This window comes from Apodemus sylvaticus, chromosome X, assembly GCF_947179515.1.
Source record: "Apodemus sylvaticus chromosome X, mApoSyl1.1, whole genome shotgun sequence".
Classification (NCBI taxonomy): Eukaryota; Metazoa; Chordata; class Mammalia; order Rodentia; family Muridae; genus Apodemus; species Apodemus sylvaticus.
The window spans coordinates 62920839-62947702 of NC_067495.1; the positions used below are offsets into that span (position 1 = coordinate 62920839).

At 43.3% G+C, this 26864-nt stretch overlaps 1 protein-coding gene across 1 annotated transcript; it reads right to left on the bottom strand.

Moving 5' to 3' along the window:
- Positions 1–6087: 6087 nt before the first annotated feature.
- Positions 6088–20741, bottom strand: Ercc6l (ERCC excision repair 6 like, spindle assembly checkpoint helicase). The gene is made up of 2 exons (XM_052170975.1): positions 20560–20741; positions 6088–10180 (listed from the first exon to the last, which is right to left on the bottom strand). The coding sequence occupies exons 1-2, from the start codon at positions 20625–20627 to the stop codon at positions 6325–6327; spliced, it is 3924 nt and encodes a 1307-aa protein (XP_052026935.1). The 5' UTR covers positions 20628–20741; the 3' UTR covers positions 6088–6324.
- Positions 20742–26864: the final 6123 nt, after the last annotated feature.

Sequence of the window (26864 nt, forward strand, 5' to 3'; positions counted from 1 at the left end):
CTTGGGGTTGTCTGTACTAAACTAAGCAGGTATTTTTCAATTCCTAGGTAAAGGGACAAAATTTAACATAAAAATACTTTTCCTAGTCAGCTGGCAGTGATACTTAGTAGGCAGAGGCAGGTGGACCTCTGAGTTTGAGGCCAGCCTGGTCTACGGGACCACAGAGAGACCCTGCCTGGAGGGTGGGGACAGAACAAAATGCACACTTTTATGCTCTTTGTATGCTGTCCCGGTTGGGGGGGGGGGGTTGTTTGTTTGTTTTGTCGGCTTGCCTATAGGCAAACCTATGAGACACTTTCTTGATTAATGCTTGATGTGGGAGGGCCCAGCCCACTGTGGGCAGTGCCACCTCTGGATTGCATAAGAAAGCGCACTGAGCAGGCTGGAGGAACCGGCCGGTAGGCAGTGCTGCTCCTCTGTGGCTTCTACTTCAGTTCCAGCTTCCTGACACGTCCCTGCCCTGACTTCCCTCAGTGAAGAGGAGTGACCTAACACCTGTAAGACGGAATGAACCCTTTTAGTCATGGTGGGGTGTTTTGTTTGTTTGTTTGTTTCATTTTTTGAAAAACTGAGTATTTATTCTAGACAGCAGTATGTAGAGTACACTTATAAAGAGTCCTTAACCGGGCGGTGGTGGCGCACGCCTGTAATCCCAGCACTTAGGAGGCAGAGGCAGGCGGATTTCTGAGTTTGAGGCCAGTCTGGTCTACAGAGTAAGTTCCAGGTCAGCCGGGGCTACACAGAGAAACCCTGTCTTAAAAAAACCAAAACACACACACACAAAAAAAAAAAAAAGAGTCCTTAAAACACAGACATTTTCCACTTAAGAGCATGAACTTGCCAGCTCTCAGTACATAAAAAGGTGGATGCTCTTTAGAGAAACCAGGCATCTGATCTTTATACTGTCTTCACACATCAAACGAAATGTTTAGAATACATTTTCTTTTAGTACACTAGGGAAAAAAATAATTTGTTTTTATACAGGTGTCAAGAATTCCTGTTTAGACTTTAGATAAAATTGGTATGATACCTCATAACTAAGAAAGATAATTGTAAAGGTTTCAAAATGTCTGTTTAGTATTTTGTTAAGCTTAATCCCTGCCCCCCAAATGCTAACTTTAATTATTCTTTATGTTACTTGGTAACATTTTCATGCTCAGCAACATGCAAATCCCAGAGACATCTACATAGGTAAGAAGGTATGTATAAGCTTGGATCAAAAATTACAGACAATAGGGGGAGATGTCTAATAGAGACATTAAGTAAAAGCTAGGTAAACATCTGTAGTTCTAGCACTTGAGATATTAAGGCAGAAGACTGCTGTGAGCTGAAGCTAACCTGAACAAAAATAGCAAGATCCCCACATACCCTACTCATCCCCACCTACCCTACTCCTCCCCACCCCACAAAACAGTTAATACTATATACTTAAGAAAAGATGTAAGTACCATGGATTTAGGGAGGGCAAATTAACACATCAAGGTACAAAATGTGATTTGTTTGTGATTTTTTTTTTGCCTTCAGTTTTTGTTTTACAGACAGGGTCTCACTATGTAGCCCTGGCTATCCTGGAACTGACTTTGTAGACTAGACTCTGAGATCTGCCTGCCTCCCCAAGTGCTGGGATCAAAGGTGTTTAATTAAAGGGTTAAAGTGCTATTCTGAATTTTAAGATTGCTCTAGGATCCCTTCATTCTGAGAGTGGGAAGATCAAGTATCTGGATATTTTGGGTTTGTAAGAGTCATTAAAATTTACCTGTGGTCAGCTGAGCATTCCTGAAATGATTATTCCCTGTTTCAGTACCGTGAACAAATTTCCAATCTGTCACTTCTCCAAAACTGATTATAACTTGATGCTTTCAGTGCCTTCCTTCACCATCTCCTGCAGTTCCCTTTGATGTTTAGGAACGTTTAGGATCATGGCAGGTCCTTGCTTAAAAGCCCTCCAATGGTTCATTGTAGTTATAGAGCAGGGTTTTGGTTTAAAGACAGCTCCCCCTCCTTAGAACCCCGCCCCCACCACCACCCCGGAATCTTTCACACTGCTTACCTTGTCCTTCTAGCTCACCGCAGTTCTTGTTACTTTGATACTCTAATAACCTTTAATTATACCAGTTAAAATTTTAAATTTTTTTATTTATTTTCATTTGTAGGATTTTTTAAAATTTTTTTTGTTTATTTTCACATGTGTGGATGTTTGCCAACATGTCTGTGTACCTCTTTGGTGCCTGGTGCTCCCTCAGGAGGTAGTCAGATCCTCTGGAACTGGAGTTACAGACTGGCGTTAGCTTCTGCAGAGGTGCTAGGACTTGATCCTGGGTCACAGGACAAGCAGCCACTGAGGTGCGGCATCTCTCCAGCCAGTTATATTTCCTTGTTTGTTTCGTTTTTAAAGAATTATTTATTTAATGTATGTGAGTACACTGTAGCTGTCTTCAGACACACCAGAAGAAGTTATCGGATCACATTACAGATGGCTGTGAGCCACCATGTGGTTGCTGGGATTTGAACTCAGGATCGTTGGAAGAGCAGCCAGTGAGCCATCTCTCCAGCCCCTTGCTTGGTTTTATCTCAACAATAGAAACCCAACACATGGCTTACAGTATAAGTCTCCTTTCTGTGAGCGATATTCTGTTACCTATTTTAAAAATTATTTTTAAAGCTGCACATGTGAGTGTTCAGTCATGTGTGTATGTAAAGGCCAGCTGTTCTTCAGGACCTGTCCACCTAGGTGGCTTTTGGCTTGGATTTTTGTTTTTAGATGGGGGTCTCTTACTGGCTTGGGGCTTACCTTATCATGCTAGATCAGCAAGCCGTAGGGATCTTTTCTCTGTCTTCCTAAACTCTTGTTACCACATCCAATTCTGGGGAATGAGCTCAGCCTTCTTGCTTGTTATTGAATAGCAAGAACTTCATTGACTGAGCTGCTCCCCACCCCAACAGTATCTACATCAACTCTATATATTATATTTATTTACTTAGTGTGTGTATGTGCCACAGCTGTGCATGGAGGTCAGAGGACACCTTGCTGAGCTGCTTCTCTTTCCCCTGTGTAGGTCCTGGGAATCAAACTCAGGCCCACAGGTGTGACAGCAGGGTGGTCATGGATTCGTCTCCATAATACTTTGTATTTATATTTTAAAAATTTTAACTTTCTTTATGATATAAAAATGTAAAATGAATAATAAAGTACCATACTGCTTCAAAAATAAAAATTTGCTGATTTTTTAAAATTAGAACATTTAACTAGTATATGTATACATGAAATGTGTGTGCAGAGGCTTTCAGGAGTGGTTCGCTCCAGCTACCTTTACATGGTTTTCCATGATCGAACTCATGTCTCCTGACTTGCACAGTGCCTTAGTCAGTGCTCTATTGCTGTGAAGAGACACTATAACCACAACAACTCTTACAAAAGAATGTAGCTGGGGTTTGCTTACAGTTTCAGAGGTTTAATCCATTATCACAGCAGGAAGCATGGCAGCATAAAAGCAGACAGGTTGCTGGAGAAGGAGCTGACAGTTCTGCATCTGGATCATCAGGCAGCAGGAAGAGAGAAACACACTTCCTCTAAGCCGCGCCTCCTATTCCTTGTGGAGCAGTGCCTCTCCCTGATGGCTAAGCATTGATATATATAAGCCTGTTACTCAAACCAGGGCACACACCAGGCACCTTTTTACCTGCTAAGCCATCTCACTGAGCCTTAAAACTGATGCTTAAGAGTGATCTTTTTTAACATACCATGTTCTTGTGTCATCTCCATCCTGTGGTAGCCCTGTGTTATCTCAGCTTATAAACATTGGTGATTTTGCCTATAGACTCAACTTTCCCATTTTTAAAAATTTTGAATTTCTGCCATTAAGCAGGCATGCCACTATAAAAGGAAAGTGTTCAAAATAAGCTAGGCATGGCGCCTAATGCTTGTAATCCCAGCTCATTGGGGCTTAGGTTGGGGGCTTGTGAGTTCAAGGCCAGTCTGGAGGTACATAGTAAGTTCTTGATCAATCTGGAATACAATACCATGGCTCTGTCTCCAAACACAAATCAGAGCTCAGCTAAAATGCAAAGAAAAAACTTACTGAAGTAGTTTCACATAATATATTAGTACCTGAAACCACTTTCAAAGGGCTGGGATGTAGCTCAGTAATAGGGCACTTGCCTAGCAAAGCCCTAGATTCAATCTCCAGTCCATACCCACACAGAGTAAATAATCTCACAGACACATCTGTAACAATAATGGCAATACATTCTAAACGTCTCGAAACTTTGAAAGGCTTTTTAATACCCGCTCTTTTGCTCAGGACAGTGGCCCTGTAGCATGGGTGTCATCCCCAGGAGCTTCCTCAGAGACTGGACAATTGAACCAGAAAAACTAGATTCTGTGTTTTGAGGAACAACTTAAACTAGCCTGGGAGAAAGTAGGGAGGAATGGGCCTCTTATACCCAGTGACCCTTTGGGAAGTCAGCCTTTGACTGGTATTTATAATTCTGGAGATGATAAAAGGAAAACTTAAGGAGTTTTAGGCTGGACGTGGTGACTCGCCCCTTTAATCGTAGCACTTGGGAGGCAAGGGTATGGGTTCAAGACCAGGTCAGTCACCATAGCAAGACCCAAACAGCTGGGGCTACACAGAGAGACCCTGACTCCAAAAACAAAACTGTCAAGATTTTTTTTTTTTTATGTTTTTGGTTTTTGAGACAAGGTTTCTTTGTGTAGCCCTGGGTGTTTGGATCTTGCTATGCTGACTGATCTGGCTTTGAACCCATACCCTTGCCTCCCAAGTGCTAGGATTAAAGGGGCGAATCACCACAACCAGCCTAAACCTTAACATTTTCCTATCTGTCCTCAACTCGATCTGTAGACCAGGCTGACCTTGAATTCACAGAGATCCACCTGCCTCTGCCTCCCCCCACCCCCACCCCATGCTGGGATTAAAGGTGTGTGCCACCGCCACTGTCTGGTAAAACTCAAGACATTTAACACAGTAGAGTACAATGAAGTCACGTATACTACGGTGTATACAACATACTAGCACTAGGATAGGAAAAAATGTATACAAAGAGCTTGGAGCATTTGGAAAGCCAGCCCGTCCATCCTAATGCTGCCAAATAAATGTAGACAGTCATTGGGAGTGGCAACTAGAACCAAGGGGGAGAAGCAGACTAAAGAATTTTGATCTCACACCATTAGACTTGGACTTTGTCATCGTTTCTCAGACAAGGTCTCACTGTATCCCTCTGACTAACCTAGAACTTGCTCTGTAGACTAGGCTAGCCTTGAACTCCCAAATCTGCCTTCCCAGTTCTGGGATTAAAGGCATGTACCAACCATCACATCCAGCTAAACCAAGGGACTTAAATATTGTGACAGGAAATCCTTTGGCAATGTGCTCAAAGCTGTACATTCCTTCTCAGAATTGAGAGGGTTTTATTGTTTTTTTTTTTAGATGATACCTCTTACCATGCCCTGTATTCAAAAAGTTTTATTGTTGTTGTTTTAGATTTTTATTTTATTTTTTATTTATGTGTGTGAGCCTGGTGATTTTACTTCATTCATGCAGACATCCTCACAGTCCAGAAGGGGGCATCAGATCGCCAGGGGTTGGAGTTACAGGCAGTCATTAGCTGCCTAATATGGATGCTGGGAACAAAACTTGGGTCCTCCTAAGAATAATAAGAGCTATCTTTACAGTCGTGCTTCTCAGAGGTTTTATTAAGTTCATGAATAAAATATATATAAGATTGGGTACTGGAAGCCGGGGTGGGGGGGGGGTGAGGGGTGGCGGTGGCAGCGGCGGCACCACCACACGCCTGTCTCGGACCCCCCTCCCCCGCCCCCCCCAAAAATAAGAAAAGCTGACAATCAAGAGTAAGTGAAGAATGACTAACCAGTTGGTACAGTGACTTCAGGGCAGGCTACAAGTGCCAAAGAATGCTAGCACAGGTACTGTCTGCAGCTAAGCTGGAAACTCAAACACCACATTATTAGTGATATCTTAGATTTTGGAATACTAAATGATGAGCTTATAAAGAGTTTCTGTATACATCTGCCTACCACCTTGTGAAAGAAAATGAATGGAAAAACTCTTGAGAAAAGGCACTTTAATTTTCAGAAATGAGGTAACAGACAAGATAGTCCTTTTCAGAGTAAAAATAGCTAGAACAGCTTTACAAAACTTTAGGTAATACCAATTAAAAGTAACACTTCTGAAAGTTTGCCAAGTAGGCCTAAAGGGGAAAAGTGAAATATTCAAGGGAAGAACTACTGAACAAAGCATATATATTCAATTTCACTTTAGACATAAGAAATAGGCTGTAAAGTTCTTAAATGTTAAGTTGCTTATACAAACTTAAAGTCATGAGCATGACCTCAGGATCTGCACTTTTTATATCAAGTGCTTTAACTAAGCAGTTGAGAGCTTCCTGTATCTTCCCACACTCTTTCAGTTCTTTCCCACGAGCTACAAGACTCTCATAGTCATTAGCAGCCTCCACTGCGGGATCCTGGGCAGGATTAAGCAAAGGGTCACCTGATGAAGGCTCAGGGCCACAGGGAGAGCTTTGCTGGACTGGAGAAGTAGGCTCAGGCATGGTCAAGTTGCCAGACTTGTTTCCTGAAGGCAGCGTTGCCCCAGAAGGCTGCTCTTCTGTGCAGGCTAAGGCTTCTTCGTGGGCTGGAGAAGTAGGCTCAGGCACGGTCAAGTTGCTGGACTTATTTCCTGAGGCCAGCGTTGCCCCAGAAGGCTGCTCTTCTGTGCAGGCTAAGGCTTCTTCGTGGGCTGGAGAAGTAGGCTCAGGCACGGTCAAGTTGCTGGACTTATTTCCTGAGGCCAGCATTGCCCCAGAAGGCTGCTCTTCTGTGCAGGCTAAGGCTTCTTCGTCACTCTCTTCTGAGAGCCTTGGCTCACTCTCCTCCTCGCCGCTGTTATCAAGCCTTTCCTCCATATCTTCCACATCATCTAAAACCACACGGATCAGAGACCTCCTAGAAGCCAGAGACCTCCTAGAATGTAAGGACGTATTCACATCGTCAAATTTTTTAGGTGAAAAGAACCTTTGAGATGGACTGTTGTCATTTTGGGGAGTTGAAGCATCGAATTGTTTCACAGATGAGAATGGAAAGGGAGAGATGCTAAATGCATTTGTGGAATGACCTTTAGAAGCATCTTCTTCATATTCATCATCTGAGAGGATCCTTCTAGCTTTGTTTCTGGTTTTCACACTAATCACTTCTGATTCTTCGTCATTCTTATTAGAAGAATCCAAACTGAAATTAAGTGCTGACTCTTCCCCGGAGTTAGCTGCAGGGCTTTGCAGGCTATTTTCTTTCTCAACATGTTCCAAAAACTTGCTGGAGAGGTTTTGTCTAGTATCTGCAGAGTCTTCCAGGAAAAGATTGAAATCACACGCATACTGTGGTGGTGATTCTAAAGGGTCCTCTTTCAAGTCAAACTGGACCTCGATTGCTTGAGCATCCTGCAGTGCACTAGGGGATGCTGACAAGTCATCAGATATTTCAATCATGGGTACATCTGATTCTAGGTTTTGATTTTCATTTGCTGTGGGACTGCGGTGATATAAAACACTATCCTGTAGATCAAAATTTGGCCCAAGATCAGCCTTGCTGGATGGGCTAGGTAAATAATGAAAACTTCCCAGGTTCTCTGACGGCGCCTCTTGCCCAGGTGATGCTTGTAATTCCTTCTTCTGCACAGCTTCATTTTCAGCTGCAAATCCTTTTGCAGAGCTCAATAAAGAGTCAGTCCAAATTCCTTCTATACTTTCAGGCCCCTGGGGTGAAGAAGCTATAGTGTCAGCATCAGATGTACTTTCGAAGTGGCGCTCCTCACCTTGCAGTGAAGTGACAGCATGTGCCTCGGAGTGCTCTTGGAGCTCACTCTCTGCAGACTGATCATAAATGCTTATACTGGCCATTTGAGAACTGATAGCCTCTACCTGGGTAGGATTAGTCGCGAAGCGTGAGGGCTGAGGCTGGGGCTTGTTTAATTCAGTACCTTTCTTCTTTGGTTGAGAAGGAAATTCCTGTGCTCTGAGCCAGGTCTCCTCAATTGCAGTCCTTTGTCTTTCCACTGTATTTTGCGACTCAGATTCAACAAGGAATTGAGCTTTCTGAACTCTCTGATGAATGTACTGGGAGTCTTCTAGCATGTCAAGCTCTTCTTTAACAGACAGATCATGTGTGAACATCAAATCATGGTCTGAGATTCCTGCTATGCCCAGCGAGTATAGGTAGGCAATATGCTCATCTAGTTTCTCATCAGATCTCCGCTGGGCAGCATGCAGACACTGCAGCTGCAGCTGGGTTGCAGAGTTCTGCAGATCCCCAACTGTGAAGAGCTCTTTTAACTCTTGCTTGGTGAAATAGCGGAATGGGTTCTTCTTATCACCAGTAGTCTGTCTGATCAATGAGTCCTTGAAAACTTGTCTTCTGTATATCTTTTCTTCTACAGTTCCACAAGTGATGAGCCGATAAACCACAACATTCTCTTTTTGTCCGATTCGGTACACTCTGTCCACAGCTTGAGCATCAGTTGCAGGGTTCCAGCTAGGGTCAAAAATGACAACTCTAGTCGCCGCAGTTAACGTTAGGCCAACGCCACCTACTTGAGTGGTAAGTAGAAAAACTGAGTATTCTTTATTTTGCTGGAATAATTGGATTCTTTTTTCTCGTTCCCAAAGATGAGTAACTGTGCCATCAATTCGCAATGTCTTAAAGCGTTTGTTCTTTAAGAGACGCTCAATGATGTTGAGAATTTGTCTCGACTGAGAAAACACCAGAGTTTGATGGCCTTCATCTTGAAGTCTCTCTAGCAGGGACATTAAGAATATCATTTTTCCAGACTCTTGAATCAGTGTATTGTCAGTTAAGTGATCAATGCTGTCCATATTGGAGACATCTTCTTGCTCATTGTCATCCTGAGCAGACAATGTGGCAGTCCCCAGATTCAACAAACGACAAGCTCGGGCAGACAGCAGCCTAGGGTGGTCACAGAGCTTCTTTAAGACACCCAGCTCAGCCAGAGGTGAGCGTGTCTCCATTAACAACTCCTTGATGTGATCTAAAGACACAAACTTCCTATAAATTTCCTCTTGTAAAGGCACAAGGCATATCCAAACAATTAAATCATTTTTCCTGGTAAGGGACAACATCTCACAAATGGATTCAACAGCTGGATCCTTTTCACCAAGTCTGGCCTCTGGGTTGTCTGCCTTTTTCATCTGCACTTCTTCTTTGGTCCTCCTTAGAAAATAGGGTTTGATGATTTCCATTAAGTTTTCAGATATCTTAAGACCCAAGGCTTTTTCCCCAGGGGTAGCATCCTTCTCTCTTGCTCTAATAATAGGATTTTCATACTCCATTCTAAAAGTTTTTAATGTTCCTAACAAGGAACCTTGGCAAGCAAAGTCAAACAGGGACCACAGTTCTTGCAGATTATTCTGGATTGGTGTTCCTGTGAGAAGGAGGCGATTATTTGCAGGAACAGCACGAGCACATATTGCTGACTTGGTAGAGGCGCTTTTGATCTTGTGGGCTTCATCAAGGATGACATAGTCCCATACAAATGCTTGTCCATTAAAACTTGCAAGCTGCTGCCAATTATTGAGTAACATTTGGTAGGTAGTGATCACAACGCCATTCCTTTGTTGAATCCGTGTCAGGCTTCTAGTGCGTTCATTCTTGCTGGAGCCATGAAAGGTTTTGACTCTCATTCCTGGAGTCCACTTGGCAAATTCTTTGACCCATGTATTAATGAGATTCGTTGGCATGATCAATAGCACATGATTTACAAGTGAGGCATCAAACATACCTGACAGGAAAGCAATGATCTGAATAGTCTTTCCCAATCCCATATCATCTGCTAAGATGCCCCCTTTCCTTCCATTCTTATACAGGCTATAGAGAAAAGCGATGCCTTCTTTCTGGTGCTCAAAGAGTTTCTCATACAGCTCTCGGTAAAGTAGCAAGCCAGAGTTGCACACATCTGTAAATTCATCATCTTCTTCTTCTTCTTCTGCCAACTGCTCCAAAGCTTCTTGTAGTTTCTGGATTCTGCTCATCACCTTTTTGGTGGGAAAAATGTCCTTTGCCAAATTGAAAAGTTTCAATGATTCTTCCAGATTTCCACACTTAGCTGCTTCTTTGGCTTCTTGCACATATCTAATTTAAAAAAAAAGGTAAAAATAATGTGACATGGGACTTGGAAATTAGTTCAAGTGGTAGAATACTTGTTTGGCATGAAGGAGCCTCTGAAGTCAATTTCCAAAAAGGAAACAGAAACAGACTGAATATTTAACCTATGAAAGCTTTAGAGTTCATTTTGGAATCCAGACTGTAGTTGGACTTTTAATAAAAAGGCACTCTCCAGTATCCCTTGAAGTTCTTCTTAAACTCACTATATAGCCAAGGTTGAACTTGAACTATCTTCTGGCCTCTATCCCACCTCATGAGTGCTGGGGATTTTAGGCATGTGCTATGCCCAATTTTATATGTGGTGCTGGAGACTGAACTCTGGGATTTGTGCATGCTGGGCAGCCACTTTACCAGCAGAGGCTCATCACGCCCTGTAACTAAGTTGGGTTTCTAATGTCCTCAAGCAAATCCCAAAGCTGTCTTCTGACACCTGCACACATCACACACAGTAACAATAAGTAAACAATTACTGATGGGAATGTACATTAGTAAGTCTCTATGGAAGACATTCTCAAAATGAGAAAAACCACTTTATAATCCAATTATATCAATTCTGAGCATTTACCCACTAAAATCAGTTAGCTTAGTATAGAGACCCCTTCATACCCATGTTCACCACAATGCTATACATAATACCCATGTTATGGAATCAGCCAGGCTCCCCATATACATATATGCAATATAAATATATAATTGAGGGGCTGGAGAGATGGCTCCAGTTAAGAGCACTGACTACTCTTCCAGAGGACCCTGATTCAATTTCCAGCACCCACATGGCAGCTTACAAATGTCTGTAAGTCCAGTTCCAAAGGATCTAATGCCCTCACACAGACATACTTGCAATTTGCAGATAAACCACCAATGCATATAAAAAATTAAAAGGAATTTGTTGAGGGATGTATTGTACACTGTGTATTTCGGATGCTGATTTCCGTGCCCAGAGATCTGTTTGCAGTCCAGATGTTGGCACTGTTATGATTATTATAGCATCTCCTGTCTCAATGATGTGTAAAGATTGTTTTCTATCACCTCTGATTGGTTAATAAGGAGCTCATTCGCCCAATAAATGGGCAAGAGAGACAGGACTTCTGATCCTAGTCAGGACAAGACTCAGACAGCAAGTAACAGGACAGGTGGCTGGGAAGTAGGCCAGACCAGCATAGTCAGGTTAGAATAGATGAGTACCCTACACAGCTATAGTGAAAGAAGCTTATAAAATACCAGGTTTGTGTCATTATTTCAGAGCTAGGGCAGGCATAGAAAAGCCCCTTACCTTTATAGGAATTATAAAATAATAATAATAAAACACACAATTGAGCATTATTTGACCATAAAAAATGAAATCTTTTTCTCTATAGTTCAGAGGGTTGAATAGAGGGATAATATCACCAGCCCCCAAATCCTGGGTTCCCCCCCACCCCAGACAGGGTTTCTCTGTATAGCCCTGGCTGTCCTGGAACTCGGTAGACCACACTGGTCTCGAACTCAGAAATCTGCCTGCCTCTGCCGCCCAGAGTGCTGGGATTACAGGTGTGTGCCACCACCACCCGGCCCCAAATCCTCTTATTTGCAGCAATATCAGTCAGGCCCAGAAAGGTAAGTAGTTTGTAGACGGGTATTGGAGAAAGAGAAGAGGGAAAAGGAAAGGAACAGAGGAAGGTATAAAAGCGGGTGAGGCCAAGTATGGTGTCGAACATGCTGGTAATCTTAGCATAGAAGAGGCAGGGGCAGGTGGATCCCTAAATTCCAGGTCAGCCTACTCTATAAAGGTATGGTGAAGATGATCAAACAAATATGCAATATCTGTGTATCCCATTAGTTGGTATATTTACTCTGTACTAAAAAATCATAATTTTTAGAAAGATAAGAACATGAAAAGATGCTCCGTGTTAGTTATCATGGAAATGGAAACCAAAACCACAAGGAGATACCACTTTTTAACCCACCAGGACTAGAGAAATAATGGCTAAATGGTTAAGGTTTTTTTGTTTTGTTTTTTTGTTTGTTTGTTTTTCCGAGACAGGGTTTTTCTGTGTAGCCCTGGCTGTCCTGGAACTCACTCTGTAGACCAAGCTGGCCTCGCACTCAGAAATCCACCTGCCTCTGCCTCCCAAGTGCTGGAATTAGGTTAAGAATTTTTTGTGGGGCTGGGGAGATGGTTCAGAGGTTAAGAGGACATGAGTTCAATTCCCAGCACCCACATGGCAGCTCACAACTCTCTAGTAACTCCAGTTCCAGGGCTTTTTTTTTTTTTTTTTTTTTTTTTTGGCTTTTTGGAGACAGGGTTTCTCTGTGTAGCCCTGGCTGTCCTGGAACTCACTCTGTAGACCAGGCTGGCCTCGCACTCAGAAATCCACCTGCCTCTGCCTCCCAAGTGCTGGGATTAAAGGCATGCGCCACCACTGCCAGGCTCACAACAGACAAAACACCAATGCACATAAAATAAAAATAAATTATATGTTTTTAAGAGATAATGTCTTTGGAAGGTAATGAAAAATGTCCAAAAATTGGCTATAGTGAAAGGTGCACATTATATTTGAACACACCATATTCACAATTATGTGAATATAATGAATGTCACTGAACTGTACAGTATCAAGAGGCAAAATGCCTGGCATAGGCATCCAATAAAGGTGTTAACTTAAAAAGGTCTCTCTGGTGGACTCATAGTCTACAAAATTTAAGCTGCTTCATCTGGTATTACAAGTCCTCTCTAACAAAGTCAATGACTATGACCCCTCTAATTTTACTGGTCACATCCTACCTTACACATTTTTGTTTTGAAGACAGGGTATGCCTGGCTATTCTGAAACTCACAGTGTAGGCTAGACCAGATTGGCCTGGCCTCAGAGGTCTGCCTGATTCTGCCTCCTGAGTGCTCAGATCAATGGCATCCACTACCACGCTTGCTCCTTCGACCTTACAAATTTTATTCCAAGTCCTTCTGCTTCTCTGTTACTTCTAAGTACAGGCTCATGGCACCGTCCTCTTGCTAGAACACTCTCCTCTTTCAGTAAGCTAACTTCACCTCACTCAGCCTTTAAAGATTTCCAAAGCCAGGTGTGATGTCTCACACCTGTATTTCCAGTGGAGGCAGAAAGATCACGAGCTCAAAGCCACCCTGCTCTCAAGATCATTGTCTCAAAAGGCTAAAAAATTGGTTCTCAGGCTCGTGATAAAGCTCAATAGTAGCCGGGCAGTGGTGGCGCATGTCTCTCTTTAATCCCAGCACTCTGGGAGGCAGAGGCAGGTGGATTTCTGAGTTCGAGGCCAGCCTGGTCTACAGAGTGAGTTCCAGGACAGCCAGGGCTACACAGGGAAACACTGTCTCAAAAAACCAAAACAAAAAACCAACCAAACAAAAAAAGCTCAATAGTAGAGCACTTACCATTCACAAAGCCCTAGGTTCAATCCTAAGTACCACAAAAAATTGAGAACAATGAGTCTCAGTTTTGAGTTTTTTGGAATAGGGGCTTGTTAAGACACAGATCTCTAGCATCAACATCGGATTTCCTGACTCTGTATTGAGATGCAAAAATTCATAGATCCATGAAAGTAGCCAGGTGACTGACATTAATGCTTTTCACCCGGAGGCCACAGGCATAAATAGGATATATGTGTTAGGATTCTGTCTAAGCTCCACCCCACAATTACCTGGCAACAGCCAGGAATGCCCCGCCCCACCGTTACCTGGCAACAGCCAGGGAGGCCTGGCCTACTATAAAAAGGGCGGCTAGCTCCTCCTCTCTCTTAGCCCTCTTATCGATTTTACATCTCTCACTCTCAGCTTCTCTCTTGCCTCCTCTTGGGCTCCCCTCCTCTCCTCCCTCTCTCCATGTGGTCATGGCCGGCCTCCCCCTCTCTCTGCCTTTCTCTGCCTCTACTACCCTTAACTTCCATCCCATGCCCTGAATAATCTCTATTCTATACTATGCCAGTGTGTCTCTGGTTCCTCCAGGGAAGGAATGCCTCAGCATGGGCCCACTGAGGCATTCCCTTCCCCCACACCACCACAGAACATATTCTCACACCTCTTTCTCTTTTTATGATCACAACAATATGTACAATGGAAATACTCAGATATTACTAAAATGAAAATCACTATCACTAAGCATGGTAATGCACACCTTTAATTCCAACATTTAGGAGGCAGAAGCAGGCCAGCCTAGCCTATATAGCAAATTCTAGAACAGCCAGGGCTACATAGAGACTTGTCTCAAAAAAAAAAAAAAAAAAAAAAACAGGAGGAGGAGGAAGAAAGAAATTGTTATTAACTCAAAAACAGATGGCACTACAAATCATTTTAAGTATGGGTAAGGGAGAGATAAATACCATCAAAGTTCTATACATACATACATACATACATGTAAGGATTATTTTTTTTTTTAAAATGACAGTTGTTTGGATTTTTTGCCTGGGTTTTGTTTTGCTTTGCTTTATTTACTTATTTATTTATTTAATGTATGTGAGTACACAGTAGTTCTTTTCAGACACACAAGAAGAGAGAATTGGATCTCATTACAGATGGTTGTGAACCACCATGTGGTTGCTGGGAATTGAACTCAGGACCTTGGGAAGAGCAGTCAGTCCTCTTAATCGCTGAGCCATCTCTCCAGCCCATGTTAAAGTATTATGAAAACCACTCTTTTATATCATTAATACATACTAGTAAAATATTTTAAAAATATAACAGTTCAGGCTTCACTTAAGGTTCATTTCTTAGTCCATGCACCAGATGGAATTGTTATTGATTGTGCCTCATTATTTCCAATGAGTGTACTTAAGTGTGTCTTAGTGAGGGTTATTATAAACACCACCAAAGGCAACTTGGGGAAGAAAGGGTTTATTTTGTTACACACCATTGTTCATCATCAAAGGAAGTCCAGACAGGAACTTATAACAAGGCTGGAACCTAGAGGCAAAAACTGATGCAGACGCCATAGAAGAGTGCTGCTCACTGACTTGCTCCTCCTGACCTGCTCAGCTTGCTTTCTTAGCCTACCCAGACCACCAGCCCAGGGATGGTACCACCCACAGTGGGCTGGGCCCTCCCTCCCCCAATAATTAATAAAATGCCCTATAAGCCTAAAGCCTGATCTTATAAAGGCATTTTCTTAATTGAGGTTCCCTTCTCTCAGATGACTTTAGCTTGTGTCAAGTTGACATAAAACCATGCAGCACACAGTACATTTAACTCATATTAAAATCATTACAGGGGCCTCAGTGGATAAAAGACCTCTCTTGCAGAGAATATGGGCTCAGTTCTGTCTGTAACTCCAGTTTGCACAGTGAGTTCCAGAATAGCAAGAGCTACACAGAAAGCCTCTGACTCCAAAACAAAGCAAAACTGTATAAGGTAGGAAGTGATCTCCAAAGGTTCCTGCATTGTTCATGGTGCATGGTGCATGGTACACACACACACACACACACACACACACACACACACATATAAAATAAAATGTTGCAAACAAACTAAGGACAGTTCAGTCAGTACAATGCTGCATGTGATGGTTTAAATATGGTTGGCCCAGGGAGTGACCCTATTAGGAGGTGTGGCCTTGTTGGAGTAGGTGTGTCATTGTGGGTGTGGGCTTAAGACCCTCATCCTAGCTGCCTGGAAGCCAGTATTCTGCTAGCAGCCTTCAGATGAAAGTGTAGAACTCTGAGCTCTGCCTGCACCATGCCTGCCTGGATGCTGCCATGTTCCTGCCTTGATGATAACAGACTGGACCTCTGAACCTGTAAGCCAGCCCCAACTAAATGTTGTCCCTTGATCATGTTCACAGCAGTAAAATTCTAAGACACTGCAGAGTTTACTACTCAGTACCCATGTGGGAGTGAGAGAGGTGGCATGCACTTGTAATCCAAACCCGGGGGATGGAGACAGGAGGATCCCTGAGTCCGGCTGGCCTGTCAGCCTAGCCTAATGATAGATGTTAGATCCTATTACAATGGGCAAGGTAGTCAGAGCTTGAAGAATGGCAGCTAAGCCTATCCCTGACCTACACATGATTATATGCATACATGCACATGTATGCTCATATACATGCACCCACAGCTATATACCTGATACTCCTCACACCTGTACACCTAACATACATACACACAAATCATCACAGACTATTAGAAGTATTTAGATCTAGGAGTTAGGACTTTTAGTCTATGTTGGTTGGTTTTTGTCAACTTGATATAAACCTATACATACCTGTTTTTTTTTTTTTCTTTTGAGATAGGGTCTCTGTATGTAGCTCTAGCTAGCCCTAAACTCATGTAGCCCAGGCTGGTCTGGAACTCACAGAGATCTACCTACCTCTGCCTCCCAATTGCTGGATTAAAGGCACATACCGCCAGTCTGGGTAAAAGACAATATTTGTTTGTTTTTCTTTTTCTGAGACAGGGTTTCTCTGTGTATGTAACTCTAGCTGTCCTGGAACTTACTCTGTAAATCAGGTTGGCCCTGAACTCATAGATTTGATTGCTTCAGCCTCCAGCCCCCCAGCCCCCCAGCCCCACCCCATTCCAGCATTTAAAAAAGGCATGTATCACCACAGCCCAGCCTAGAAAGAGGGAAGTTTAAGGAATGTTTCCTTAGCTGGGTGGTAGTACAGGACTTTAATTCCAGCACTCAGGAGGCAAAGGCAGATGGATTTCTGTAAATTCAAGGCCAGCTTTGTCTACAAAATGAGTTCCAGAACAGCCAGCCAGTTCTATTATAAAGAGAAATTGTGTCTCAAAAACAATACACTGCTGAAATTACCTGAAAGTATATGTGTATATGTGAATTTCCTCCACCCATCTTGTATTAGAAATGATCTATGGGGGCTAGAGAGATGGCTCAGCAGTTAAAAGCACTGATTGTTCTTCTACAGGACCCAAGTTCAAATCCCAGCACTCTAAGATCTGAAACCCTCACACAGACATACATGTTAGCAAAATGACAATGCATATAAAATAAAAATAACTACATTTCAGTAAGATCTTATGTCAAAGAAATAGAGTGGAAAGTGACAGAGCAGGATAGCCAGTGTCCTTTTAGCCTTTATGCATTTGCACATAGCTGCAGGCCATCTGCTCATATACATGCACATACATCACACTCACGACTACCCTTACTCCCAAATAAAACCGCAGTCTGGCAAGATGGATCAGAGGGTGAAGGCAGTTGCCACCATGTCTGACAGCTTGAATTCAATTTCCAGAACCCAGATTATGTGCAGATGGAGAGAATCAACTCATTAAGTTGTCCTCTGACTTCCACATTCATGTGTACAGATGCTCACATGCACACAAATGAATGAAAAAGAAGAGGAAAAGAAAACCCTAATGCATTAAAAGAGGAAGAAAAATTGCATCGAAGGATTAGTCCCAGTGTCATGTTCAAAGGTGTGGCTTTTGAGCCTCAAACTGGATCCAGAGAACTCTGACCTAATCGAAGGAATGGCCAATAATCTCTTGATGAAGTCATAATCTAATAGCAGTATTGGGAGGCCGTGGGAATTAGAAGATGGGACCAGATGGAGGAAGCGTGTGACTGCCAATGTGGCCAGGAGGGGTATAGATTGTCCCATGTCGCTCTACTCCCCTTCCTGCTTCCTCTGCCATGCCTAACTCACTCAAGAAGCTTTGCCTTGCCCAAGGAAGGCCTAAAAGCAACGGAGCCAGCCAAACATGTACCAAAACCTCTAAAATCGTAAGCCTAAATAAATCTTAAGCTGTTTTCCCCCACATACTCTGCTACAGCAACAGAACATGACTAACACAGAAGCAAACTTGCTCTTCTGAGAGGTGTTCTCATCTAATCCCTTGATGAGGACAGAGAGCCAGACACCCAACCCATTATTTCTCAAGATCATTACTCTGGCAATTAACTCTCCATCAGCGTTTTGATGGGATCAAGTCATGGTCAAAACACAGAAGGATTTTTGCCAGCCGTGGTGGCACATGTCTATATTCCCAGCACTCCAGAGGCAGAGGCAATCAGATCTCTGTGAGTTCAAGGCCAGCCTGGTCTACAGAGTGAGTTCCAGGACAGTAATGGCTACACAGAGAAACCCTGTCTTGAAAAAAAAAACACCAAAACCAAACAAAAATCACAACAGGATCTCTCCATGTCTCTGAAAGGTGATCAGTGCCAGAAAGCTGGTAGTAACTGGTAGCAGCAAGGTATGTGGTACAGTTATTGTAAGAGAACCGCAAAAGGGCTGGAAAGATGGCTCAGCTGTGAAAGGCTAGGCTCACAACCAAAGCATAGAGTTTGGTTCCCAGCACCCACAGATGTCTCTCCATCCACCTTTTTTTTGGTCAGACACGGCATCTGCATACATAGACTACTAATATAGATTAAAAAATAACTGTCAAAAAATCCGATCGGTATGTAAAGTGAAAAAATAAGTAAATGAAAAAAAGTTTTAAAAAGAGAGAGAATACCAGCACTCTGGGAGGCAGAGGCAGGCGGATTTCTGAGTTTGAGGCCAGCCTGGTCTACAGAGTGAGTTTCAGGACAGCCAGGGCTACACAGAGAAACCCTGTCTTGAAAAACAAACAAGCAAAAAAAAGATTGATTTAATTTTTAAGCATTGTTGTAAATTACATCCTTTGAGATATTAAACTTGGAAAGCCACAGACTTTTTTTCTATAGATAGCCACTGTGAAGACACCTGGGCGTCAGCTTTCTTGTGAAGCATACACCCACGGACTGTCCTTTTCTTATGTGACTCCAGGTTTATAGACTCTCTAACTCTGCTTCACTCTGGTTTGTCTTGAAATTCTTCATTTTTTTTCTAAGAGGAGGTCCCTCAAGGGAAAACTCCTTAGAATACTGGTGGCTCTGTCCACTGACTGATCTCATTCACTGGGACATGGTGTTACACACCTATAATTCCATCACTATGGGGGCTCAGAGAGAAGGATGGAGAGTTCAACAGCGGCCTGGGCTTTACATGGGAAGGACCTGCCTCAAAAAAAAAAAAAAAGTATCTATGCCTGGTGGTAATGTTGCTAGCCTTTAATCCGGGCACTGGGCAAAAGTTAGTGGCATGTGGCTCTCTGAGTTCATGGCCAGCCAGGGCAGCCAGGACTACATAGAGAAACCTTGTCACCAAGGGAAAAAAAACAAAACTACAAGTCAACAACATAAATCTACATACTGTAGATTTATGCACTGGCTGCTTGCTCTTCCAGAGGACCCTGATTCAATTCCCAGCAACCACATGGTGGCTCACAACCGTCTGTATCTCCAGTCCCAGGAGGGATGCCACACACCCTATTATAGTTGTAATCTTTTCCCCTCTACTCAGGAGTGGTTTTGATCAACCTTTCATGTGCCTATTTGCCATTATTATTATTACTATTATTACTATTTTTTTCTTGGTTTTTTTGAGACAGGGTTTCTCTGTGCAGCCTTGGCTGTCCTGGAACTCACTCTGTAGACCACGCTGGCCTCAAACTCAGAAATCTTCCTGCCTCTGCCTCCCAAGTGCTGGGATTAAAGGCGTGTGTCACCACTGCCCACAGTTATTAAGAGAAATGTCTACAAATCCTTTGCTTATATTTTATGTAGATATTTTAAAATTAATTTCATTTATTATTTATTTTCATATTATAAGCATGGATGGGTGTTTTGCCTGTGGGGTGTGTGTGTGTGTGTGTTTGTACACCACGTAGGTACATGTGGTAACCAGAATAGAGTACAGGATCCTGTAGAGCTGCAGTTATAAAATGGTTGTGAGGTACTATGTGGTTGCTGGAAATTGAACCTGGTCCTCTGGAAGAGCAGTCAATGCTTTTAACCTCAGAGCCATCTCTCCAGCCCTGCACTACAATTGTTAATGGTTAAATATTCCTCCCCACACACTTCTAAGTTCCAACTTAGCTGCCTGGTGAAAGCGTATTCATTCACAGGGCTTAATGGTTCCTCTGGGGCATATGTCTTCCCTTCGCTCACTGACCATTATAATCGGCCACCCTTTTCTTTAATTACAACACCCTGGTCAGGAAATGAAACATTTTGCAGCATCCACCAAACGCCATAAGGTTTTGTTTTTTTTTCAGATCCCATTTCCACTTCCCGATTGCTAACAACTTGGGGACTATTTATCCTCTTTTTGCCCAGGTCTGACGGTTGGCAATTTAGAAAGACTCAAGGATTTCATTAGTTAATTGAAATTCAGGCTCTTAAAGAGTTCACACTCAATTATTTGACTTAAAAGTTACTTGTCAGGGCGTGCGGAGGCAGGGGAGCTCCCTGAATTAGAAATCTGGTCAAATCCTAGGGGGAAGTGGGGGCCACCCGCCTCAACCCCAGGCCAGGAACTACAAGCTAGACCGGTCCGGAGACCCAAGCATACCTCAGATAACTCTCAGCCAGTTGTGGGCTCAAAGTCTCCACTTCCGCTAAGCCTTGGGAAGCCTCCATGGCCGAGGAAACCGGATGGCCGAGGAAACCGGATTGCCAGCTAAAGCAGCGTTTGAATTCCGCTCGCTCCCGCCTACTCAGGCTGGGCACAGGAACTAGACCGGTAGAGCCAACTGCCTGCCGCGAGGCTGGCCAATCCAGGATCCGGTGCTCGAGCGGTTTCCCGAGCCCCGCCCAGGAAGGTCTTGCGCCTGCGCCCACGAGCCCTGGCGCTTGCTAGCTACGTCAGCTAGTGTGGCCCTGCGTTTTGGGATGCTGATTCATGTGGCCGATGGTGATTTCAGTCCCATCCCAACTGCGTGGCCGTGAGTGTGAGTGTTGAGTGCTGAGAGCGAAGGAAAGGAGTTGAGAGCGTGAGTAAAATGCGCGCTTGTTTCTCTTGTCGTTGTGAGTGGAGGCTATCTTACTGTAATTGCCCCTTTCCTTCCCCGCCAGTGCTCGGCACTGAACTTTCTTGTAATTCACACACCTAGAGGTGCAATCCTGCAACCTAAAGCTGACGCTGAAGAAGGGTTTTCAATGACAAAGCCTAAGCGGTTCGTGGTGATACACACCTCTGATAATAGGAGGCAGAGGCAGGAGGAGCCGGCCCAGACTGGGCTTGCATATAAACAAGACCCTGTCACAGAAACACGCGACACACACAATACTAAATAGATTCAGCAGGTTTTCTATAGAGTAGAGGTTATTTATGTATTTAAAACAGTACTCACATGAAATGATGAAAAATTTAAATGTTAAAAAAAAAATAGCTGGCTTTGGTGGTACAAGCCTGTTGGGTTTCAGATCCTGGACAAGTGACTGAGGTGCATATATGACATACCAAAGTGGACCTGGCCTCTAGGTTCTCCCAACATCCCTCAGTCCTACCTGTTACAGAGCATGACTGGCATACCACGCCCTCTACACTGAACTCCAACCCAGGGGCTGGGCCACCCAGCAGCTCTTCATTATATAATTATATAATTTTATTTTTTCTCTCTGCATGCCTACTTTCTTTCTCTTCCCCTTCTCTGTCTACCTTTCCATGGTGACTTCACTGACCCCTCTCCCCCCCCTCCCCCGTGTGGTGGGTGAACTTGTCTGAAAGCTACCCCTAATAAACCTACCCCTTTATACTTTAATTTGGTTTATGTTGTCAGTGGAGATATCTTATCAAAGGTTCCAGCACCTTTGAGGTTGAAGCACAAGGATTACAAACTCAAAATCTGTGGTTCTGACCAACCCAAACAACTCAGTGAGACCCTGTGAGTGCTAGGACTGTACCTCAGTAGTAGAGCATTTGCTTAGCTCTGTGAGTCTCTGGGCTCCTTAGTTTTGTAAAGATAAACAAATAAGCACGATTATAATGTCTCCCCTTCAGAAATTTTAGTTAAGATGTAGTCATTTTCAAAGGCAAAGCTTAGGTCTTAGGGAATAGGAGAGCTACATAAGAGGTTGTGAGCCAACAAAAATTATTCTGGCCAGGCGGTGGTGGCGCACGCCTGTAATCCCAGCACTCTGAGAGGCAGAGGCAGCTTGATTTCTGAGTTTGAGGCCAGCCTGGTCTACAGAGTGAGTTCCAGGACAGCCAGGGCTATACAGAGAAACCTTGTCTCGAAACAAAACAAAACAAAAAACCCAAAAAAACAAACAAACAAAAAAAATTACCTTACATACTGCTAAGAAAGGCACTCCTGAAGTCCAGAACTCTGGAAACTGAGATAGGATTGTGATGAGTTCCAGGCCAGCAAGGACTAAAAACATGCCAATGGGCACATGGACATTGTGATTCCCTGAGAAGCTTTGTCTAGTTACAATAAGCTCAGACTCGAACGAAATAACCACCCAGAAGCACTTCCTACACCTCTGTATAAGCATTTATGGTATAAACTGCCCTTGGGATAGACTCCAACATAAGAGATACTTGCACCAATATAAGAAACTATTTGGAATAAAACTTCCATTTTGCGTAGTGGTGGAGTAAAGTTCAAGTTCCCAAGACTTCCCTGGGAACTGACATCCTGGTTGGCAAGTTACGACATGAATATTAGGGCTGGAGAGATGGCTCAACGGGTAAGAGCATCAACTGCTCTTCCAAAGGTCATGAGTTCAGATCCCAGCACCCACATGGTGGCTCACAGCCATCTGAAAACAGATCTGATGTCCTCTTCTGGTATATGAAGACAGCTACAGTATACTTACATATAATAAATAAATCTTTAAAAAAAGACATGAATATTAGACAAAACAAGTTCCCTGCCCCAGTTGAATATCCCAGCTAATGGGACTAAGATAAGTGTGCAGCAAAGACATGTTCCCAAGGAAATCCCCCATCTCTAAATCTGCCTAAGGCCAGATGCAGAACCGCATGCCTATAGTCACAGCACTCAGAAAAGCGAGGCAGGAGGAACGAGAGTTCCAGACCAGGCTGAGCTACATAGTGAAACTTGTCTCACAAAATATGAGAACCTGGGGTTGTAGCTGTGAGGAGCACTTGCCTACTTTATTAAATGGGTTATGTCAGAATTCTAGATGTTTATGTGTTTACACAGTATCAGAGTTATTTAAGGATAATAGGTAAGTTATCGGAATTGTACTGGCTTTAATTCAACAAGTATTCCTGGTCTCACTTGTTATTCATGGCTTTGGCAATCACAGCTTCTTTCATCCCAGTCTCTTTATTATCGATATAATTGTCTGACTTGCCAAATGGCTCTGACTAGCCTGGTACTCACTTTGTCACCGAGCTAGCTGTAAACTTATGGTATCCCTCTTAAGATTATAGGCCTAAGCCACCATGCTAGGCCTGGCAGGAAGTTTTTTGGTTTGTTTGGTTGTTTTTTTTTTTTTTTTTTTTTTTTTTTTTTTTTTTTTTTTTTTGAGTATCAAAGTGGGCTGCATTGCACAGGTAAGGGAAACTGAGCTCAAACCAGGGAACAATGGCAAAGGTCCTTTACTGTGACAGTTTTCCTGGATGAGGCTTGTGTTGATTGATCAAGTAACAGGTACCTGCTCTCTCTCTCTCTCTCTCTCTCTCTTGGTTGTTTTTTTTTTTTTTTTCTGGAGACAGGGTTTCTCTGTGTAGCCCTGGCTGTCCTGGAACTCACTGTGTAGACCAGGCTGGCCTTGAACTCAGAAATCTGCCTGCCTCTGCCTCCCAGAGTGCTGGGATTACAGGCGTGTACCACTACTGCCTGGCAAGATCTTTTTTAATAGTCCCAGATAATGGGGTTATATCTGATGTGATTGGTAAGCTCCTGTGTCTGGTGTTTCTTATAGGGTTTGATATATTCACATGTGTGATATAAATTATTTATCAGTTTGTATTCATGCTGGGCCAACAGATAGAGGGAGTTTATTTCTCTAAACAAGATGACAAGATGTACAGTCATTCTGCCTTGGCAGTCATTTTCTTTCTCTTTTCTTTTCTTTTCTTTTCTTTTCCTTTCCTTTCCTTTCCTTTCCTTTCCTTTCCTTTCCTTTTTTTCCCTTTCCTTTCCTTTCCTTTCCTTTCCTCTTTCTTTCTTTCTTTCTTTCTTTCTTTCTTTCTTTCTTTCTTTCTTTCTTTCTTTCTTTCTTTCTTTCTTTCTTTCTGCCTGCCTGCCTGCCTGCCTGCCTGCCTGCCTTTGCCTCCCAGAGTGCTGGGATTACAGGCATGCTCCACTACCGCCCGGCTCTTGGCATTCATTCTTAAAATGGAGTAAGTCAGGGCACGGCTTGGAAGCTATAGTTCGTTCTGACCAGCATAAAGGAACCTAGACCAGGTCAACCTGCTTTCTTTGTCCAGCATATGTGAGGCCCTGGGTTTAATCTGCAGCACCTCGAGAAAATAATTTTTAAAATATTTATTCTTAGCCAGGCGGTGGTGGTGCACGCCTGTAATCCCAGCACTCTGGGAGACAGAGGCAGGCGGATTTCTGAGTTCGAGGCCAACCTGGTCTACAGAGTGAGTTCCAGGACAGCCAGGGCTATACAGAGAAACCCTGTCTTGAAAAAAAAAACAAATCCAAAAAAACCAAAAAAAAAAAAAAAAAAAAAGATTTATTCTTCTCTCTGTTTCCTGTCTGATATAAGATGAGACCCTATTCTGCCACACACTGTCACCACCATGATGTTCTGCCCAAGCAAGCATGGACTGTGCAACCTGGTGGTGGTGATGGGTGAAGAAAAGGATGCATTTACCCCTTTACAAACACTTTTATTTATTTAACAATTTAGTGTTGAGCCTTTAACAGGAAGGCAAGCAAGGTCCTGAGTGCTTGGGTAAAGCTGCAGGCCAGACAGTTCATTGCTTTCAGAGTTTATGAAGGAGGTGGACTTGCAACAATAACCATGCAAACATGGACACTGATGGACTCGATGAAAGTTCAGAAGCAGAACTAGAGGTAGAACGACAGCATGTTAAGAAGTACTTGCCAGCCGGGCGGTGGTGGCGCAAGCCTGTAATCCCAGCACTTGGGAGGCAGAGGCAGGCGGATCTCTGAGTTCGAGGCCAGCCTGGTCTACAGAGTGAGTTCCAGGACAGCCAGGGCTGCACAGAGAAACTCTGTCTCTAAAAAAAAAAAAACAAAAAAACAAAAAAACCCAAAACATTAAAATGCTGTAGCAAAGACCTGAATGCCATGGTTGGAAGGCTGTTTCTCAGTTCAATCTGGTGGCATAGGTGAGGGGATTGCTGTGTGGAAGGAAGGGAGTGGTCATACCCTGGATCAGTGTCAGAATCAAGTCTGTAATCTGAATTTCTAGCCTATCTACATAAACTCTTTCCAGAACTGACCATGGCTTCCCTGTGTATGAAAAAGCAGAAGGCAAAATAGGTGTTAACAGAATACTGCTCTTCAGAGCTAAGAACAAAAGAGAATGTTTTGTTTTGTTTTGTTTTGTTTTGTTTTGAGACAGAGTCTCATAGTATAGTCCTGGATGGACTAGAATTCACTAGACTAGACTGGCCTCGAACTCACAGAAATCTGCCTGCCTTTGGAGTGCTTGGGGTTAAAGGCATATACCATCAAGGGCAGCACAAGACAAAGTTTTTGGAGCTAGGTATAAGAATCAAATGAAGCCTTCAGAAGCAAGGAATAGAGTGTGTTTGGAAAAACAAAACAAAATGATGGGGGAGCAGAAAGATGGCTTAGATGGTTACCAGCCCTTGCTGCTCTTCCTTAGGACCCAAGTTAGGTTCCCAGCACCTACTTTGGGCTGCTCACAACTCCCTGTAATGCCAGCTTCAAGAAATCCATCACCATCTTCTGGCCTCTATGGTACCTGCACTGATTGATGTATACTTACCAATACAGATGCATATACCTACCCTTAATAAAATAGAATCGTTTAAAAAAAATCTCTTTTTAAACTTAGGAATTTAAACTCTGCTTCCACATAAATCACTTAGCCTTCCATGTTTTTAGTCCTGTTCTTATAAAGTAGATGGGGTTCTAAAAGAATAGCGGGGAAGGACCGAAGCTTTTTGGTTGTTGCTGTTGTTGTTTGTTTCTTTCTTTTTTGAGACAAGATTTCCCCGCTGTAGCCCCAGTTGGCCTGGAACTCACTGTGTAGACCAGGTGGCCTACGACCTCACAAAGATCTGTCTGCCTCTGCCAGCAGAATGCTGCTGGGATTACAGGTCTGGTCCATAAGAGGGTTCTTTGTTGTTGTTGTTGTTGTCTGGTCCATAAGAGGGTTCTTTGTTGTTGTTGTTGTTGTTGTTGTTGTTGTTGTTGTTTCAAGACAGGGTTTCTCTGTATAGTCCTGGCTTTCCTGGAACTCACTCTGTAGACCAGTCTGGCCTCGAACTAAGAAATCCACCTGCCTCTGCCTCCTAAGTGTTGGGATTAAGGTGTGCGCCACCACTGCACAGCCACAAGAGGGTTCTTCAAAAGGGGGGGAGGAAAAGGATGGAATGACTCTGCCAGCAGGGGGAGCCATAAACTGAATTTCCTAAGAATGGGAGTGAGTTTGACTCGGGGCCCCTGGGTAAATTCTTATTCTGAAACTCAAGTTAGCTTAGCAGCCAGGGTGACAGGAATGAGGGTAAAGGAGGAAAGTAAGGATTTCCTGCAGAGTCTTTGCAGAGTCTTCGCTGTGCAAAGCGACATCTTGGTTGTCATCTTTGTTTTTTTTTGTTTTGTTTGGATTTAGTTTTTTCAAGACAGGGTTTCTGTGTGTAGCCCTGGCTGTCCTGGAACTCACTCTGTAGACCAGGCTGACCTCAAACTCAGAAATCCGCCTGCCTCTGCCTCCTGTTGTCATCTTGAC

What these genes read in the sequence shown, in the direction of transcription:
- Ercc6l (XM_052170975.1), bottom strand. Translation starts at nt 20,627, where the DNA reads ATGGAGGCTTCCCAAGGCTTAGCGGAAGTGGAGACTTTGAGCCCACAA. An exon ending in CTGGCTGAGAGTTATCTGAG is followed by an intron (nt 10,181 to 20,559) that starts GTATGCTTGGGT and finishes TTTTTAAATTAG; the next exon opens with ATATGTGCAAGAAGCCAAAG.